The sequence below is a fragment of the Mustela nigripes genome, chromosome 4, assembly GCF_022355385.1.
Source record: "Mustela nigripes isolate SB6536 chromosome 4, MUSNIG.SB6536, whole genome shotgun sequence".
Lineage (NCBI taxonomy): Eukaryota > Metazoa > Chordata > Mammalia > Carnivora > Mustelidae > Mustela > Mustela nigripes.
The window spans coordinates 120,024,243-120,045,593 of NC_081560.1; the positions used below are offsets into that span (position 1 = coordinate 120,024,243).

General features: G+C 42.1%; 1 protein-coding gene across 2 annotated transcripts in view; it reads left to right on the forward strand.

Moving 5' to 3' along the window:
* PRKG1 (protein kinase cGMP-dependent 1) overlaps positions 1 to 21,351 on the forward strand; it is a 1,248,991-nt gene that overhangs the window by 1,013,226 nt on the left and 214,414 nt on the right. For both annotated transcript variants that reach the window (XM_059397429.1, XM_059397428.1), the window contains exons 6-7: positions 10,586 to 10,663; positions 19,803 to 19,897. In XM_059397429.1, the coding sequence (XP_059253412.1) occupies positions 10,586 to 10,663; positions 19,803 to 19,897 (173 nt within the window). The remainder of the gene's footprint in view (positions 1 to 10,585; positions 10,664 to 19,802; positions 19,898 to 21,351) is intronic.

Genomic DNA, 21,351 nt, shown 5'->3' on the forward strand with positions numbered 1-21,351 from the left:
GGTAGCTATGTAGATGTAATCCTCAGCAATGGATTTGGGAGACTCATCATGGCAAGGGCTCTGTGTCTTAAAATGTCTTGGTGAGCTAGGCTGTGCCTTGAGTTAGGCAGGCTGTCTATCCAGAAATCCAAGCTATTGTATTGATGAAAAAGCCACATTATCTGCCTAAACTTAGGTTCCTACCAAAGTGTCTGGGTTCCCTGGGGGCCCTGTGAGTCTGCCCCTCAAGAGTGGGGGTAAGGATAGCAGTCCTTCAATACTGCTGTTCTCCCCTCAGTGACATGACGGTCCTTAGGATTGGGGTGAGGACCTCTTGAACCACATGCTGCATCTTGACTGAGGGACTATGTCTTGGCTATTTCTGTTGGTTTAGTGCCAAGTGCACTGTCTCATTCATAGCAATCACCTATAAATGATACTGGTTGAAATTAATGAATGACCAAACCCCAAACAAGGGTGTGTCTCTCATGTGGACTTGGAGTTCAGTCTTCATGAGAGAGTATTTTACGGCTTAATTTGAGCAGCCTTGGAGCCTTGTTGTCCCCCCTAAGAAATGTAAGAAAGAACTTGTTATAAATAAGGGATGTCCTGAGTAGAAGGCAAGGCATGGCATTGATGTAGAAATAATCTGTAGTAGAGAGATGTATATCCCAGATGTCCATTTGGTTGGGACAAGATGGTGGTGGTGTGAAGGGAAGCTGTTAGAAAAAGTGTTCCAGGCTTTGATTTATTCTTTTGATATTCTGGTTAATTTCTGAATGGTGCTGTGAGGAAAAGTTAATTTTCATTTAGAGGTTAGGAAGGAGAGTCAGCAAAATTTGTAACCCTAGTGAGGTTAAATATTAACTGAGAAAATGTTTTATAAAAAAAACATGCCCTCTTGATAATTATTGATCTGTGAGAGCAAAACGCCAATTTGTGGAAACCTACGTGGAGTACAAATACTGTCAGTTGTTAGTAGAGCACTAGTTCTGTGATGAAATGCGTGCTGACATGGACCGGGAAAGAGAATGAGAAAATTCCCATTTACAGATGCGATCATTTTCTCCCCAGCAGATTTCACCAAAGACTTCAGATTACTATCCTTGATTGCAACATGGAAAGTTGTATGTTCCTATTATGACTAGCTGTCAGTCTCTCTTGTAGCCGTAGGTAATCTCAGTCCACACATCTTTAATGGGCAGTTTTACCAAATAGAGAAGTCTTGGACCAAGAATACTTTGTTTCTTGCCTACCTCACTGGCATGTTTTTTGACTGACTGAGCTGTCTGGTGATCTTACTTTTCATTAAGAGCTCTCATCTTTGAAATAAATCTGAGCCATCAGGGAGAAGGAAGAATTTCCTTTGAGGATGTTGCCGATGGGCGATTCAAAATGGCAGATGCCAGCATTTCTAAGAAAATTGTTCTACCTGATTCCTGATTCCTGATTGTTCTACCTGATTCCTGAAAATTGTTCTACCTGTTCTGATGTCCTACTCATCCTCTAAGATAAAACTATCCTCTGAACAAATGAGGCAGGAATCATGACTCAAGACTCCTACTGTTCTTAACTTACTCATTTCCTGTTCAAAGCCTTTGTGAGAGGTACCCAGTCATGTAAAGGTGGTTCTTACTTGCTGTAGCTGTCTTTCTAATCAATAACCATTATCATTAGTGGTCTCTCTTATGTATGCCTTAATCATTAGGACGGCGTCAGTTAATAAATGTTCCATGCTCTAATAAAGACTGAAGAAGGGCCACTTGTCTAGCTCAGTGGGTGAAGCATCTGCCTTCAGCTCAGGTCATCATCGCAGGGTCCCAGGATTAAGCCCCACATGGGGCTCCCTGCTCAGCGGGAAGCCTGCTTCTCCCTCTGCCTCTCTGCTTCTCCCCCTGCTTCTACACTCTCTCTCTCTCTCTCTCAAATAAATAAAAAAAATCTTAAAAAAATATAAAGACGGAAGGATTAATCCAATCTTAAACTCAAGTATAAAGGGTCCTAATTGACATTAATTTCTGACTGAGGTAATTTAGGTGAAAATTTACTTAAGAATGGTACATTCTTAATAACAGAGATTCGGTTATAAATTACATGTCGCAGTGGGGGCCGGAAAATAAAACCAGCAGCTAAGACACAGCTTCTTTGATATCAGTAGTGGGGTCTGATCTTAGAAACTATAGAGGAGTCCTGCGAATTTACAGGGAGCACCTACCAAGTCCTCCAAGTGCCACCTTCCATGTCGGGCTGAGTCAGCAAGTATGCGGAGATTGTTAAAAAGTCTAAATGGACATTTACATGTTAGGGTTGAATTCTGAGAAACCAGAGACTTACAGATTAACAACCAAAGCCCCACCCCTTCTTTCCAGTAGCAGAGAGAAGACTGGCTTTTCCCAGCTCACCAGTTCCCACCTTGGGGGCCACAGATTGCTTCCATGGCGATACGCCATCCCTTCTCTTCCTGGTTCTTACTCTCCTCCCTAGTTCAAAAATGGAAGGGTCTGAACCAAATCTGTCCTTTATCGAGGTTCTATATTGCATGCCTTCCTTGTGCCAGCGAATCCATGGATAGCATCTAAGATCTCCTAAACCCTTTGCATGCTGGGTATTGAGGGAGGAGTCCAGAGAGCAAATCACAAAAGAAAGATCCTTTCCGATCTTGAAGGTGTGAAAGAAGGCCTGTCTCTCTGTGGTTGTGCACCCGCAGTTAGGAAGGCAGAGAAGCAGCACACACAACGGGAACTGGGCAGAAAGTGGGTGAGGTAGAGGCACGTGCTCAGAGTGGTCTGGAAAGACCTTGTTTAGACCCAATAATGAGAACAAGACCATGACAAGGACCTCGAGGAGAGTGTTCTAGACAGGCTCTCTTGAATGCAGAGCTCTGGGGATGGGTCCAAGATATGGGGGGAAAACCAGCGTTTTTGACCCTGAACCCGTGTGGGTGAGATTGGGAAGGGATGAAAACTGGAAGGCAAGTGGGAGCCAGGATGCAGAGAACTTTACAGACCATCATAAGTAGTTGATGATTTTAACGGCAGCAAGAAGCCACTGGAAGATTTTCAGCCATAGAGTGATTTCAGTAGATAGGCTCTTTGCAAGGTCACTTAGGTTGCAGAGAGAAGAACAGATAGAGTAGGAGGAGGTGAGGCGAGGGCTGAAGCAGGGAAGCCAGATGGGGGATGTTACAAAAATCCAAGATGTGGTCCTGGCTTCGACTGGGGCATCAACCGTGGAAACGATGAGAGATGGTGGGGCTTGGCACTCATATGGAAGGTAGGCGCTCTACTAATGGATGGAGGATGGGCGGTGCTAGAAAGCTGGTGATTAAGGAGGGCTACTTCAGTCCTGAGATTACTGTTTTCAAGACCTTATTCTATCTCCACTGCGGTCTTAGACACTGAGGGTGTGACAAGGTGCGCAAAACCAGACGCAATCCTTCCCTCAGTCACATTTAAAATCTGGTGAAAAACAGTATTAAAAATAATCCTGGGGATGTCTGCGTGGCTCACTCGGTAAAACGTCTGCCTTCGGGTCAGGTCATGATCTCAGGGTCCTGGGATCAAGCCCCAGGTCAGGCTCCCTGCTCAGTGGGGAGTCTGCTTCTCCCTCTCCCACGCCCCCTGCTCTCTCATGGGGCTCTCTCTCTCCCCCTCAAATGAATAAATTAAAAAATCATTTTTTAAAAACCCTAATCCTACAAATAAACACCCACAAGCTCAGCAAAGAGCAGTGCAGTAAAGCTGTGTCTGTAAAATCACAGAGTGGGGGAGCTGGTGCTGCCAGGGTGTGTCTGGGGAGGCTAGAATGGGAAAGACAAGTAGCCTACAAGGAGGCCAGAAGCAGCAGGGCTGGGGGGAGGGAGGGTGCTCGCGCTTGTGGGAGGAAGGGAGTGTGGTATGGGTGAGAAATGGACCCAAGGGGTGGGGGGTGCAGTGCGGCTGCAGGACAAAGTGAGCAGGAGTGAGAAGAGGTGGGAAAGGGGGACACTGAGCAGACTGTGTATGGACTTGCAGGCAGTGTGTAGGAGTTTGGCTTTTCTCCTAATGACCATGAAAACCTTTAAAGGAACCTGCCTAATTGCTCAGGTTTCCACTCCTAAATGCCCCATTTTTCTCCAATTTAATTTGAAATGAGAAAATGGCAGAGCTGGCAAGTGACCTTCAGAAAACTGAAACCGCTGGCATTTGAGGAACGTGGTTAGACTCTCGAAGAATCGGCACGAACGATCATTTTCCCCGTGGGTGCAACTGAACGTTTCGGATGGCAGAGTCAGGAGTCCTGGTGCGACGGCACTGTGGACGTCTGCTTTTGCAAACTTGTACCACCTCTGGCCACCATTCCCTCAGCTCATTTCTGGACGCTGGACTCTCCCCTCACATCTCCGATGAGACCGATGAGACCAAGAAGCTGCTGAACTCTGGGACCAGGTGAAGCCAGAGCTGCTGGGAGCAGCTGGGAGCCAGGACCAGTTGGGATGGAACCCCCATGGACTCTGGGGTGGGTGACAGCATTGCTGTGTCCCAGGGGGCCCCAAAGCATAGCTGCGTGAGATGAGAACCATCTTATTGTGCTTATTATGTTCTGTGGGGTAGGAATTTGGCCAACTACGGTGGGTTGTCTCTGTTCCATGATATCTGGGACTAAGTGGAGACAGTTAAATGCTGAGACCCGACCCATTTGGGAGTCTCCTGCACCCGTGTGGCTCTCTGCCGACTGCAGTGACTGAGGTGACTCAGGCCTTTGCAAAGATGACCCCAGAGCCATTCAGCATCGCTTCCACACAGGCTGTTGTCACAGAAGAGCTGCTGAGGCCTCCCTGGTTTCAAGGGGAAGCAGCTGGCCTGGAGGGCCTGGGGAATGGACACCCTCCAGCGGCCATGTTTGGGAAATGCATCTCGTCAGACCATCACAAAGCTGGAAGAGGCCCTCAAGGTCCCCCTTGGGCATCCTCGGAGCCCACCCCGCTCCGTTTCTTCCGCAGTGGCTCGACCCATGCTCAGACCGCCTCTGCTGATGGGTGCTCCCGGCATGCTGTGCTCTGCCCACCGTTCGACCTCGAAGCTGTTTGGACCTGTACCACTGCCTGCTGACCCTAGAGTGCCTGCTGAAACCCTGGATCTCTTTGTACTTGCTCTGGACAGTCTCCCGGGGAGGCTGCCTCCCTCTGCTTTACCACAGTGCCGCACAGATTTGAAGACCACTGGCCTGACTTGAGACTTCCCTCTTCATGGTCTTGCCCCCTCACTTTTATCTGCCCTTCTTCCACAGCCAGCCCTGCTCTGACCCTTCAGAGACTGCTTGGGTTGGTCCATGAGGTAGATACCCTGTTGGGTGCATCTGCAGGCTTTCCTTCCCATTTTCCCACTGTAAGAGGTTTGCTTTCATCTGAGTGGTTTCCTTGAAGGCATCACGGAGTGATCTGGAGAAGCAAAAACCATTTGGAGTATTCAGGTTCGTCTTGCCAAGCATTCATTTAAGAATGGAAGTGCAACTCAAAGGAGACCTGTGGGGACAGTTGGCAGGGGTTCTGGATGAGAGGCTGCCCTTCTCTGCCTGCGACCCCTCTGCGAGGCCTGGAGCAGCGGACCCATCTTGTGAGGGCAAACCAGCGGAAGAAGGGTGGGAGCCCTTGCTCTGTGAGGGCACTCAGTGTCCTTCCCATGTAAGCCATTGACTTGAGGAGTGTTTAGAGAACACCCAGGTGCTCTTCTCAGTCCGAGGGAACAGCAGGGAATGTAAAAGTTCCTTCATGGAACTGATGCTCCGGAAGAGGAGACGGTTGAGGCTAACGCACATGGGGCTGATGCATTCCACCAGCTCCCAGGCTTGCTTTTCCCTTTCCCTGGACCCTCCTCTCTATCCAGAGGCTGACATGAATGGGAGGGCTCCCCTGTCCATTTTAAGCTGACCTCAGCCAATGGGGAGCCCCAGCTGGATACCAGAGGGTAGAGAAGAGAGAGGTCAGGCTCCCTCTGAACTAGGCTGGGTGTGGCAGGGGAGCCTTCCTTCTCAATAGCCACTACCCCAGCTCTCAGCAGGGTCTGTTAATCCTCCTCTCAGATTCCTTAACCTTCAGCCTTCCTTGATGCCCACACTCCTGTCATTCAGCCCTCTGCAAACTTTCCTGTCCTGAGATAGCTTCTCTTGAGCTCTCGAGGGTGCAGGGACATCTCAGGCACTGGGAAGAGCCTGTGCATGGGTCCTGAGATGTGTCTGGGTGTTCAGGGAACATCAGGAAAAGGGGTGTGAAGAGAACAGACATAATGCAAGGGAGGGAGGTGGGTGGCGAGGTCCATGAAGCGACAAAGCAGAAGCCATTAGTACCTTGCAACCTCTGTGGGGCTTCAGTGCCCATGGGCACAGAGGGTCCCCTGCAGGGGTGTGAGTGCAGGAGCAGCAGGTGCTGACTGGGTGTTTAAGAATTGCCTGCCTGCTAGGTGGGAAGGGGGACCTACAGGGTCAGGTAGGACAGATATCCCAGTCGGGAGGGGACTGCATGGACTGGGCAGGAGAACATGCCATCCATGGCAGCAGATGGAGGAGTCACTGAGTTCTGGATGTATCCTGAAGGTGGACCAACAGGGCTGCTGACAGTGGTGGGCCTGGGAGACAGAGGAGTTCAGTATGACTACAAGATGACTGGCCAAGTACAGGAAGGATGCAGTTGGTGTCGCTGACACAGGGAAGGCATGGGAGAGGCAGGGCTAGAAGAAGGAGGTTAAGAGCTCAGTTTCATACATATGAAGCTTAAAGACTGTGGGAGACTGTGTTTCCATAGCCCTGATGCATACCATCTTCTTGGGTTCACTCCTTTGTGCAGTCCCCTCCTCTTGCATCAGGACTGGCCCTGGGACCTGCTTGAACTCATTAGATACACAAGTCTGAGCCTTGGGAAAGCCTGGCACCTTCTGCTTTGGCACCCTTGGAAGCCAGCTGCCATATAAGAAAGTGACTCTCCCCCAGACCACCCTGCGTTGAAGGAGACTGGGCAACCCAATAGAAGGAGGCCCGTGTGGAGGAGAATAGAACTGACAGTCATGGGTGTGAGACCAGCACCAAATGCTCACCCCAAAAGTGAGGCATTAGACTGATCCAAGCTGACACCGAGGGAAGTCAAAGAGTCCTCTAGCACAGAGTATCAAGAAAAATAATAAATTGCTATTTCAGATCCAGAAAACCACAAGAGATTTAGTGCAAACATTCACAATGGGCGGTAGTTTTGCCCCCAGCAAGGTAATTGACAATGTCTTGTGACATTTTTGGTTGCCACAACTGGGATTGGCATCTAGTGGGTAGAGGCCACAGAAGCCACTAAACATCCTACAGCTCGAACTGAATGTCCAGGATGGCTCCCAGCAACAGAGAATTGTATGCGTCCAAATGTCAGTGGTGGTATGCCTGAGAAACCCTTGCCTTCATACTTTTTTTTTTTTTTAAAAAAGATTTATTTATTTATTTGACAGAGAGAGATTACAAGTAGGCAGAGAGGCAGGCAGAGAGAGAGAGAGGAGGAAGCAGGCTCCCTGCTGAGCAGAGAGCCCGATGCGGGACTCGATCCCAGGACCCTGAGATCATGACCTGAGCCGAAGGCAGCGGCTTAACCCACTGAGCCACCCAGGCACCCCATACTTTTTAATATGGTACTGATAATTTTGGCTTTCTGAAAGGAAATGACAATCATATGGGTGGGAATATGTTTTTAAGGAGGAGAAAATAAGAAGAATGACTCAGACTAGTTAAGGATTCTTGCAAGATTGGTGTTTTTTATTTGCATTTTCCTACTTTTTTCCAAAGTAATAGTATTTCTGCTACTACTATATGAGCATAATAAGCTACTAATTCTCTTCTTTTCAGAGAGGCTTTCTGCCACTCAGTAAGCTGCAACTTGTCTTTCTTTCTGTCTGTCTGTCTGTCTATCTTTGACAGAGATCACAAGTAGGCAGACAGATAGGCAGAGAAGGAGGGGGGAGCAGGCTCCCCACTGAGCCGAGAGCCCCATGCAGGGCTCAATCCCAGCACCCTGAGATCACGACCTGAGCCGAAGGCAGAGGTTTAACCCACTGAGCCACCCAGGTGCCCCCCTCATACTTCTGTTGGGGCTGAAGAATCTCCTCCATGGGGAAGCCCTGGGAACGGAGTGATACAATACAACAGACAGCACAGAAGCCCTACTGACGTAAAATATAGCATTTGCACACTGGATTGTCTGGGGAGTTTTGAGAGGTTTTGGATGAGGAAACAAGTGAGAAATATGACAAAGACTGAGGTAAATGGAACTAATATAATACTCTTGTTACCAATGATAAAAATATAGACATGGGAATGTGGCTTAGGTGTCAGAACAGCCTTACTGAACTGGGTGTATCTGAGTGGATACTTTTGCCCTGGGACAGAGGCCCAGCAGAGGCAGCCTCACTCTGCTTTCCCTGGAGAAGACACAGAGAATGTCAGCCTCTGTGGGGAGCTCACCCCCACTTGACAGAGACTAGAGGCTGAGGCGAGCATATCTAGCTGAGGACTTGCAAATGCTCTCTGGTGTAGAGTGGGGAAGGAAAGAGAGAGGTCCTGGATTTTATTAATGGAGCTCCATTCATGGCAAGTGGGGAAAGATGCTCCAGCCTGCCCCCCTACCCTACTAGTACAGATTGTAACTCCTCCTGTGTCTGCTTTAGCTACTACCCATGCTAATACAGTAGCTACTGGCCATGTGTGAGCTACTGACCTTAAATGTTCAGTTTCTTAATCACACTAGCCACATTTTACTACTCAGAAGACACTTGTGGCTAGAGGGGGCTGTACTGGACATGTGGCTGTCAACAATTTGCACCCTTGGAGAGAAAGATCCAGCGGATGGTACTGCTCTGAGATTTTTGTATCTCATCTTTGTATCATCAGTGCCTATAGCCAGGCTGACTCAGAGGCACACAGAGATGTTTGTGGAATTGATACAGGAAAGAAGACTCTTGTGATTATTGCTTTTCACACCTGCATGTCCTAAAGATCTTTCCTTTCCCAAATAGCAAGGAGTGACAATGGAGCATGGGTATCTTGTTAAATGAAATAGATCAGTTGAAAAATATGCATTCTATAATCCTATTTTTAAAACTTGTTATGAATTTAAGAAAAAAGGTAAGATTTGGTAGTATGTTAATTTTCTAGATAAGCAAAGGAAGATATGGTTGTTCTCAATGTCAAGTACTAAAAAAAGGTGGTGTTAACAGTAAATAGACATGGTATTGAAATAAAAGGACAAATCACAGCTCGTGGCTACTGCATGCAAACCATGAAATCTGTTTCATAAGGAGTGTGTAAAGTAATGTTTTCTTTCCCCCAAAATGGCTCCCTTGCTAAGCTGCAGAGAAGAATGTGGCCAGATGGCACAGTCTCATTTTTCTGTTACATCTCCTGACCCAGCAATATACGTTTTTTCCCACGTCGCCTTAGAGAAATTACTTTTGTTCATTGCAGAAGTAATCTTTACACTGGGAATGGACCCAATAACTGTGACTACATCCCAGCACCGACTGTGATCATCCTCTTGCCACCTTACCTTCTTCCTCGTTTGCTAGTTGATGAGCTCACAGCTGCTGGACCAGAGTTCCGTCCATAAAATGAAGACATTCCATCCGACAGGGCCAAACCTAAATTACTGAACTAAGAATATTAAAGCATGAAGCTGTGCCTTAAAAAGTAGCTAGGGCCATCTAACCCACACCAAAAATCATGCTTGTTTCAGAATAAAAGCTAGAAATGTCACAGAATTTCTCAAGAAAAAGAAATCTTATCAATCATTACAAGAATACTAAAAATGAAAAGGACAAATACAATAGTACAGATAGACCAGTTTATCAGCTCCGTTGTGTCATGTTAGTTGATGGAAGAAAAGACTATATCTATTTATTTATTTATTTATTTGACAGAGAGAGAGAGAGATCACAAGTAGGCAGAGCAGCAGGCAGAGATAGAGAGGGAAGCAGGCTCCCTGCCAAGCAGAGAGCCCGATGCAGGGCTTGATCCCAGGACCCTGAGATCAGGACCTGAGCTAAAGACAGGGACTTAACCACTGAGCCACCCAGGCTCCCCAGAAAGGAATATTTTTATCCAACAATTAAAATAAATGAATGTAAAGAGCTGAATATAATCGTCTAGAAAAAAAATAGCATTAACAAAATAGTTTTAAACATGAGCGTGATAAAAATTCTCTGTAATTGGGACGCCTGGGTGGCTCAGTTGGTTAAGCAGCTGCCTTCGGCTCAGGTCATGATCCCAGCATCCTGGGATCGAGTCCCACATTGGGCTCCTTGCTCAGCAGGGAGCCTGCTTCTCCCTCTGCCTCTGCCTGCCATTCTGTCTGCCTGTGCTCGCTCTCTCCCCTTCTCTCTCTGATAAATAAAATCTTAAAAAAAAAATTCTCTGTAATTACTTTGTTCATTGACTCTTACTCATTCTTAAATCATAATGGATTCTGGGCTTGGGTAAAATTCCACTGGGATGAATGAGTTCTTGCAGGGCTGATATTTGAAGAGATGGATGGATCTTTTGTTATAGTATTCCCTTCTTAATGTTGTTTATTTATTTTTTTTCTGTTGCTGTTTCTGTTTTTTAGACCCACTATGAGAACGGGGAGTATATCATCAGACAAGGTGCGAGAGGGGACACCTTCTTTATCATCAGCAAAGGAACGGTAAGCCCCTGCAGCAGGAGGACATACACAGTGGGTCAGGGAGCCTGGGGTGCATCAGTCACCCCCAGAGATGCACACGGTCTTGAGAGAGAAATATTTGACAATGGATCTCCCAAAAATGATGCCAGAGGAAGAAAAACTGTAACTCTGAAGGCCAGAGAAGAGCTTGTGTTCTGTAATTTAATAACCATGGCCCTAGATGCTGCTGCTATGTCTGCATAAATGGGAAGATTTCCATAATTTCTATAATTCAACAAGAAAAAGACTAAGGTCGCTTTAAAATTCCTCAGCAGTAAAAGAAAAACCAATATCCAAAAAAATTCCCTCTAGTGATTAGGAGCAGGAACATTGCTATCTTGAAACACCTGGGCTTTGAAATCGTGTAGCCCAAGTGTGAATCCCACTAGAAAACTTACCAGTCTCAGTGTCCCTAGCCAAGTTGCTTAGCACTCTGATGACAAAAAGGTATAAAGACACTGATGTTTTATTGTGTCTTCATAAAGAAATATTGAGTTTATACTGAGAAACTATTAGAAGCCTTAAATTATAAGGGAAGGGATACGTAGGGGCTGGACCCAGGGATAGGAATGAAAAATCATAATTTATCCACTTGTATTATTTTTCAGTTATCAGTATTCTAAATCTCTTAACTTTTATTTAAAAATGAAATAATTAAGTGAATTGGAAAATGGAGACTTGTGTAGATGAATACTCTAATACTCCAACAAATACCTTTCATTTCTTGCAACAGTGAAGTCACAGTTATTTTTGTGTTTAAATGTCCTTGCCCTATGACTAATGACTAGAACCTAATTGCTTCACCATAAGTCATGCTTAAGAGGAATTTGGATGTACTAAGCCCAGGAAGCAATAGGAAAGGAAATGCCAGTGGAAGGGGATTTATATAGCAGTTTCATTCCTATAATTGTTACTTTGAAATGTAAGTTTAGGAACACCTGGCTGGCTCTATTGAGCATGTGACTCTTGATCTCAGTGTCCTGAGTTCAAGCCCAATGTTGGGTGTAGAGATAACTTAAAAGGTAAATAAATAAAAATGTTGAAGAGTTTTTGAAAATGTAACTAAACTTCTTTCTTCTAACTTAACAGATATAAATGACTCTAGGACTTTATGGCTCCTACTAAAATAGGAAAGAGAGTTGTACAGTGCAACAGTAGACAGGATAGGTGAAAGATTATAAATCTTACTGGATCACATTTTCAGTAATCCTCTCTGGACTGACTTTGAATCACGAATGTGTCAATGTTTACACCAATGACTTGTCACAGTAAACTGAAAACAGCATTCTTTGTGCTTGTCTCATACCTTTTCTTTTGACTGATAGCAGAAAGCCTGAGACAGAGAGAAATGTCAGGTGCCAGCATCTTACAGACATCAAGAAATGACACAACTGACCACAGTTATACTTAAAACTGTATTTTGAATTTTCCAATGTTAGAGGCTAAGGAACCTTGACATTGTGCGGTTTATGTGTAAGGTGTTGGAGCTTTACCATTTGCTGTTTTATTTCTTAACATTTACTAAAGGATCAGGGGAAATTGAAAATCCTCATGGTTATAAATGATTCAGTAGGTCACAGGGGAATTTTTTTTTTTTGTCCCAACAATCTGGATTTATTTTTTCTTTATTACACTGCTAATCCTTTGCTATCATGGAATGATACATTTATCCGTTTAAGATGAATTTCTGACAGACTTCTGTGATTACACCATTACGGTAAATTTCAAGTACTACCTAAAGGAAGCTGCTATTTGTAACCAGTTTCAGTTGCAGACAGGTGCATTAGTGTGTTGCTTTATTAGTTTTGTAAGATGAGTAAATGGAAATAGTGAGGAAATGCACCACAGGAACCTGTTCTCTTGGCAGTATTTCAGAGGACCTTGGGGATTCTGGGGAAAAAGTAGTAAGAATATGTTAGATGCTTTTGATACAGTCAGGATGTTTTTTTTAAGTAGCCATAGATTTTTCTAAGGCTGGTTTTCATGTCCTACAACTTAGCTGCTATGATTTTTAATTACATGAATGATATGATAATTAATAGATGGTGTATTAGTATATTCTATTAATTCTATTATGCACATATTAGAATCAGTCAGTTAGGTCCTAAGAAGCAGGAGATTAACACACTTAAGTCCTGTGGGAGGAAGAAGAGAGAAAAGTAACAAGAGTGCCTTTAAGTTAGCAGGCAGGTAAGTTGTGGAACTAGAATTTTCTGAATCTGTATGCTTTGCTTTAGGTATACAGATGTAAACTTGTTTTCATATGTATTTTAAAACTTAACAAAGAAAAACCCTGGAGAAGATGGTTTCCTTATTTCAATTGAACTGGCTTGTCCTTGGAACATGTTGTAAAACATGAAACAGAAGGCTAGAGTTACCAGTGGATTTCCCCAGTTCAAGACATTTATTGAAGCACAAAACTTTTTTTTTTTTTTTTAAGATTTTATTTATTTACTTGACAGACAGAGATCACAAGCAGGCAGAGAGGCAGGCAGAGAGGCAGGCAGAGAGACAGGAAGGGAAGCAGGCTCCCTGCTGAGCAGAGAGCTCAACATGGGGCTTAATCCCAGGACCCTGAGATCATGACCTGATCCGAAGACAGAGGATTTAACCTGCTGAGCCACCCAGGCACCCCCACAAAACTGTTTTTATTTCCAATGAAACACATCCACACAAAGAGGAAAACTCAGAAATGCCTATTCCCCCCATTAAATGTACGCAAACTGATTTTTCTACAACTTGGGCAACATGTTTGCAGTGATATCTAAAAGATTTAGGTAGAAGCTGAGTTTGCTCTATGGATATATGTATATTCCAGTTGCCTGGAGATGTGACGCTCCCTTCCCCCAGCAATGAACTATAAAACATCCACGAATTCACAACAGAGTAATGAAAAATATCTTTGATAAAATCTGTAGCTGTATTACATCCAAAAATGTACTCTCTCCATACACAAGTTAAACCAAAATTGAACAGAATTGGTAGGCAAAATTTCAGAGTTCCAATAATAATTCAAATGTATTTTGATTTTCTGATTGTATTCAACATACCTTTTATGCTACCATCAGAAAAAAAAATGTGATTCAAAAGTTCTTGTCCCTTAAATGCCATTTAACAACATGGCTTTTTTAAGAATTAACATGCGTTTAAGCATGTTGGTTAAACAAGTTGGCTTAACATGATATTTGGTGTTGAATATGAAAATTAATACTTTCATATGAATTTTTATATTCATATGAAAATGAAAATTTTCATATGGAAATTTTATTTGTATATGGATACATAAGAGTGAAACATGAGAAGTTCTTCCTTTATTTAATTTTTATTTTTATTTGTGTGTTTTTTTAGATTTTATTTTTTTATTTGACAGAGAGGGAGATCACAACTAGGTAGAGAGGCAGGTAGAGAGAGAGAGGGAGAAGCAGACTTCCTGCTGAGCAGAGAGCCTGATGTGAGACTCAGTCCTAGGACCCTGAGATCATGACCTGAACTGAAGGCAGAGGCTTAACCCACTGGGCCATCCAGGCATACTTTTTTTAATTTTTAAAAAGATTTTATTTATTTGACAGAGAGAGAGCACAAGCAGGGGGGGGAGCAGAGAAAGAGGGATAAGCAGGCTCCCTACTGAGCAAGGAGACTGATGCAGGGCTTAATCCCAGGATCTCAGGACCATGACCCAAGCCAAAGGCAGACGCCCAGTTGACTGAGCCACTCAGGCACCCCAAAACTCTTCCTTTTAGATCAAGAACAAGACAAAGATGTACATTATCACCATTTATGTTCAGTGTGGAACTAGACACCTCAAACATTGCATTAAGTCAAGAAAAATATATCTGGAAATGAAGAGATAGAAGAGTAATTATTTATGTAAATCTAAAAGAAACATAGGGATGTCTGTAGAAGAATTAATTATATATAATAGGTAATATCTATAAATATATATAAAATGTATCCATGTAATGGGATAATATGCAAAGACAGGAAGTAAACTATGGTTATGTATATGAACATGGAAGAATTGGTTAAATCTCCAATTTAACACTGATCAAAAGAAGCAAATTGCAGAAGAATATGTGTGCAATGCTGTTATTGTTACAAAGCTCAAAACCAGGCAAATACATGGTATTTATGCATGGAATGAGATGTGAGTGCATGTAAGAACATGCATTAAATTGCAAACATTAGAAAGAGGATCATGAACATAGGATTCATGACAGATATGTTGGGAGAGTGGGTCAGAACACATGGTGGAAAGAGACTGATTTACTCCTGTGTTACACAGAGGGTTCGATTGTCAAATCAGACTCTTAGGAATCATAAATCCTGCCCACACTGAATTTAGCTCATGACTCAAAGAATAGAGGCAAGCTTCAAGTTCAGAAAGAGACATTCTTAACCAGTACATGTCCCAAACTACCAGATATAGTTCCTAACGTGTCCTCATTCTGCATCAGGAGGCATTTTTGATGTGGGAATGACAGAGCCAATTTTTGAGTCATACATGCAGGACATTGTTTGTAAGGGGAACTGCTTTGTTTTGGGAATGCCTTGGTTTTTGTAATCTATTAGTCACAGAGGTAGGAGAATGATTACCTCACTAGCCCTCACTCCCCAGGTGAGTTTTCCCCATAAATTTGTAAATTCCAGGCTCCCCCACCACCACAAAATAAACATTGCTTTGTTTATGAAACCTGCTGAATGTGCACTAAAACACTTTCTTTTCTTTTTCAATTGTTTTTGATTAAGCATGCACTCTGATATTACTTATTAAATACTTTGGTAAAGGATCAATTTTTTACATCTTTTTAAAAGTATCTAATTTTTATTTTGGTTGTTAATTTTTTAAATTATGCATATGGTTAAAAAGTTGTAAAAAATCAAATTACAATAAAAAACCTCAAATTACAAGACTACATATATGTCTTATAGAAAGAAAGTTAGCATATTGATACGTAAAAAGAACGTTGGAGTCCACACTCTTTTATCTGTCTAGAAGTAAAAAAGCTTATACTCTAAATAGCATTTTATAGCAACAATGAGAGAGCAGTAGTAGTGATGGGGCTATTTCTTTTACAGTGAAATGGATGCATTTTCAAAGTAGGTGAGAGAAGTAGAAAAGGGGAGAAGTAACCAACTTTTTTGAGCACTTACTATTTTTTGTTAAGATTTCCTTATTTGAGAGAACAAGTGGACATGAGCACACAAGCAGGGGGAGGGGCAAAGGAAGAGGGAGAGAGAAAATTCCAGGCAGGTTCCTTGCTGGGTGAGGAGTCTGACTCAGGGCTTGATCTCAGGACCCTGAGATCATGATCTGAACTAAGGTCAAGAGTTAGACGCTCAACCGACTGAGCCACCCAAGTGCCCCGAGCATGTACTTTTAGAAGGATGCTTTTCATAGATTTTCTCATTTAATTCATGCACATACACACACCTTTTTTTGAGACCAGCCTTCCAGGTTTTGGACAAGGTGAGGAGCTAACAGGGGTTCAAACAAATGGAGTATTATCTTTAAGGCTATGTGGTTAGTTCTTTCCCATAGCATTGTGGATTATAAAGTACTTTGAGATTTCAGAGAAAAGAATAAGTAATCTAGGCCAAGGTCAGAGAGGCTATCTCTGTGTACGTAACTTTCTCTATGCTGGCTTTTCTTTCTTTCTTTCTTTCTTTCTTTTTTAAGAAATAAAGATTCAAGTGTCCATGCCAAGTGTCTGTGCATATTTACAATGATTCATTATATATACAAAGTAACTGTGGCCATTACAACCTAAAAGGAAAGCTTTTATTCTTGCTCTTTTAACTGCTTGTCTTTTCACATATATGGATTATCCAGATAGGTTTTCCTTCACACTTGTCATATAAGCAGAAAATGGTCTATTCTGTAGGTGTCCAACTTTTTATAGCTCTGTTATTGCATTTCAGTAACATTTTTGTGAAGAATATTTCCAAAGCCACTGAAATCTCCCTATGTCTTGCATAAGTCTGCCCTTTGGAATTTCTTAATCATTTTTGCTGTTGTTAACCAGATGGAAAGGTACAATTATGTAACATACCCTTATGTCTGATTTTGAATTAATGATCTTATAGTATATTACACCTTAGTTAATGACTGTTTTGGTTTTGGTTTTTTATTCTTGTTGTTGTTTTGTTTTGGTTTGGTTTTGGTATTGAGGACTGCCAAATAATCTTTAGTACAGATGAGAAAACCAAGGCCTAGAAATAAAACAATGAATTGATGTGTGCTGAAGTTTGGTCTTCAAAACATTTGCATCTAAATCACCTATTTTAAACTTTTCACATATAGATTTCCCAGTCCCACTAAATTAGAACTTCAAAAATAGGAGTCCGGTAGCCTTTATTTATTTCTTTCTTCCAAGTTTTTTTTTTTTTTTTTAAGATTTAAAAATCTTTGACAGAGATCATAAGTAGGCAGAGAGGCAGGCAGAGAGAGAGAGAAAGAGAAGCAGGCTCCCCGCCAAGCAGAGAGCCCGATGTGGGGCTCAGTCCCAGGACCCTGGGATCATGACCTGAGCCGAAGGCAGAGGCTTTAACCCACTGAGCCCCCTCAGGTGCCCCTCTCCCAAGTTTTTATTTAAATTCCAGTTGGTTCATGTGCAGTGTAATATTCGTTTCATTGGTAGGATTTAGTAATCACTTAAGTGCTCATTCAATAAATGGCCTTGTTAATAGCCATCGCTCATATAACGCATCACCTACCCACTATCCCTCCAGCAACCCTCAGTTTGTTCTCTATCATTAAGAGCCTTTTTGATGGTTTGTGTCTTTTTCCTCCATTTTGTTCATCTGTTTTGTTTCTTAAATTCCACCTGTAAGTGAAATCATGATATTTGTCTTTCTCTGACTGATTTCACTCAGCATAATACACTCTAGCTCCATGTACATCATTGCAACTGCCAAGATTCCATTTGCTTTGCTGGTTGAAAAATATTCTGTTGTATATTTATACATCTTCTGTATCAATTTGCTAACCAGTGGGCATTTGGGCTCTTTCCATAATTTGACTATTGTTGCTAATGCTGCTATAAATACTGGGGTGCATTGTACCCCTCTGAATTAGTATTTTGTGTACTTGGGGTAAATACCTAGTACTGCAATTGCTGGATTGTATTCTGTAGTAGCTCTATTTTTAACTTTTTGAGGAAATGCCATACTGTTTTCCAGAGTGGCTGTACCAGTTTGCTTTCCCACCAACAGTGCAGGAGTGTTCCCCTTTCTCTGCATCCTCTCCAACATCTGTCATTTCCTGACTTGTTAATTTTAGCCATTCTGACCAGTGCGAGGTGATAACTCACTGTAGTTTTGATTTGCATTTCCCTGATGATGAGTGAGGTTGAGCATCTTTTCTTGTGTCTGTTGGCTATCTGGATGTCTTCTTTGGAAAAATGTCTATTCATGTTCTCTGCTCATTTCTTAACTAAATTATTCATTTTTTGTATGTTGAATTTGATGCATTCTTTATAGATTTCAGATACTAACCCTGTATCAGATATGTCCTTTGCAAACATGTTCTCCCATTCCATAGGTTGCCTTTTGGTTTTGTTGATTGTTTCCTTCATTGTGCAGAAACTCTTTATCTTGACGAAGTCCCAATAGTTCATTTTTGCTTTAGTCTTCCTTGCCTCAGGAGGTGTATCTAATGAGAAGTTCAGTGGCCTTTATTTTGAATAAGACCCCTTACCCTGAAGTTTGAAAAACAATGAGCTAGTGTATTTCTTCCCACATTTATAAAAGCCTCATTGGCATGCAAATAACCATCTCTGTGATATAGCTTGGTGTAAGAGGGTTAAAGCCCGCATCCCCATGGTTTTGAAACACAGTGTGGAAAAGTAATCGAATGGATCAGTGGAGAATAGTAATTGAATACCCTCCACCTTGCACGTACATTCTTAGTACTTATAAAAATCCTGGTCTTTGTCGTCCATTCTCTAAACTCACAAACCTGAAGCATAATATTTTTAAGTGTGCTTAAGTATCTAGCATTGTCTTAAGAAATTAATTTTTTCTGCTTCATTACATTTTCCAGGCAGGAGAGTTTTAACTACTTAACCATTCTAGAAGAAACATAGCCAGTATTATGAATATTAGTAGAACTTGAAGTAGAAGTAAATTAACACAAAGGTACATTTATGTCTTCATTCATGCAACAGAAAGATTATTACTCTCCTTCCGTGGACTGTCAACCAAGTCAAAAGTCCTGTATGGGCCCAGATTATCTTGTTTAGGTAATAAAGCTTTTCTGTTCCAATAACTTACAGCTCTTTTATCAGGTGCTTATAAATCATAGACAATGTCGAAGATAAACCCGTGTTTTTGAAGAGCACACTCTTATGGTAAAAAAGGAAAAAGATATACATGTAATTCATAGATCTTTAAAAAATGAAATCCTTCTGAATGAAGCATGCAGACCTTAAGGACTGTCATGGGTTAGAGACTATAAGAAGGCTTCATGAACATGGGAGTAGCCTTTGGAATGGAGTGTGGATCCTTGGGAAAAAGAGACAGGTGTTGTCTTAGAGATAGGAACATGCATGCAAGGGGCACAGAAAGATTCTTATTGCAGAGAAGAATGGAAGCAATTTAAACATTCACCTGTAGGGAATTAGATGGATAAACATATGGAAAGGAAGATGGCATGGACGCATTCAAGTAGAGGAACTAGATTTCTATGTAAGAGCATGGATAAGCAATAAAATGATGTTATGAGAAAAAGTGTAAGTTGCAGAACGATACACCCTGTCTTAGGTTATTCATCTATTTTAAAAAATTCAAACATAGACACACGCTAAAAAGATTGGAGGAATGCTCACTTAATTCTTTATCATGCTTGCCTCATAGGAAGTCAGAATGAGAATTAAGTGAAATTCAGATTTTTGAGTAATTTCTTACTACTTGAAAATAACTCAAACATATTTGGAGGACATTTCTTGTGGTTTGCATAGAATTTTGTGATATTCCTCTTTGGTACTTTCAGTAGTAATGTCTTCATGGTCTTCATGAAAGTAAGCTTAAAAGGAGAAACAGAAATGGAATTAACATCATCAGTTAGTGTTGATTTGATCAATCACTGTGTGCAGTGGACATAGACCTTTGTTTTTCTTTGTAGGTAAACGTCACTCGGGAAGACTCCCCCAGTGAAGACCCCGTCTTTCTTCGAACTTTAGGGAAAGGAGACTGGTTTGGAGAGAAAGCCTTGCAGGGGTGAGTAGATGACGTGTTACACAGTTTCTGTTTGAGTGCCACATAAACTCCCCTCTCATATTCAGAGCTCTGAGCAAAATGGACTATTTACTGTTGATCCTAATATTGGACACAGACCCTTGATGACCATTTTTATTTATTTCCAAGTGGACTTGTAATGTATTTATATAGGCTTTGGGATTAATTGATGAACTTGTATAATATCATTTTTATATTAATGGGGAAATTTCCTGGCTTTGTGCTCATCTATGATCTCTATAAAGACACTGAAAGAGAGGGGTAGAGTTTCTGTTAAGCTTACTTTATGCCACAATTTTGCTCTGAATCTTAGGAAGATGATTGGTTGAGAATTCTGAAATCCCTGAACTGACTACACAGAGCAGAAGGCGATGGATGCTTGCTGGGCTTCACGTCTGGGTAGAGATTGTCTCTGTGGGTGGAGGGTAGGCACATGAAGGTTCCCTGTGAACGGTCCGGAGGCTGGACCCAGAGATGTGCACTGTACAAGGTCCCTGAATTTGACTTGTAAAGGAAGACCTCAGGAAGCAAGCATTTGGGATTTCTTCCCACATACTATGAAAGGAGAAGCCAGTTGACTTTGAACCACACGTCGAGCAGAACACATGACAATGACAGACCTCTTGGGATGTCATTCTTGCTTCCATTATGCTTTCACTTAAAAATTACATTTTATGCATTTTGTTTGAAATTACTATGAAGAGATCATTTGGGGAGTTTTGATTTTTAAGGCACAATCACAGAGCAGGGTTTTGTTTTGTTTTGTTTTCTTTCTTAGCCAAACAGAGACCCTGATAAGTCATCTTCCATACACCACATTACCTTATGAACATTCAGAGCTTAAAGCCTTTTCTTTTTTTCTTCTTAGTTCATTTGATCCGTATCTGATGAGCATGTCCTTACCATTAGATTTTTTTTTCCTAATGGAAGAAATACCGTGCTTGCTGTACATTCACAAAAGAAGGCAATAAACATTATCTTTTTAGTATAAAGTACACAGACCTATCATTTGCATTTGAATCATTCTGTCCCTTGATTATGCATAGAGGATTCTAGAGAATAATGCCTTCTGGTTCCATTGGTCCAAGATTAACTGCCTGTGTGAAAAATGTCATTTCCAATAGGGCCAAAGAAACAAATATTTTCATTCATTTCTGATTGAGATCACAAGTGGAACACCAGAAAATAAAACATAATTGAAAATGGACAGATTTTCTTTTGTAGCTTACTGCCCCTGAATTTGCGTGCCCCTGAAAGAAAGCTTTTAGGGTGAAAGCCCCTTTCTAGAATGTGTCTTAAGAAGGGACCATGAGGATATATAGTTCATGGAGAAGTTACCAGATTTCCTCTGGTATCAGAGTGTCATGGTATTCCATCTGGATTGAAATCACTCTGGCATGTGGCTATTCCCATGAACTGTTTTGCAGCCCAAAGTC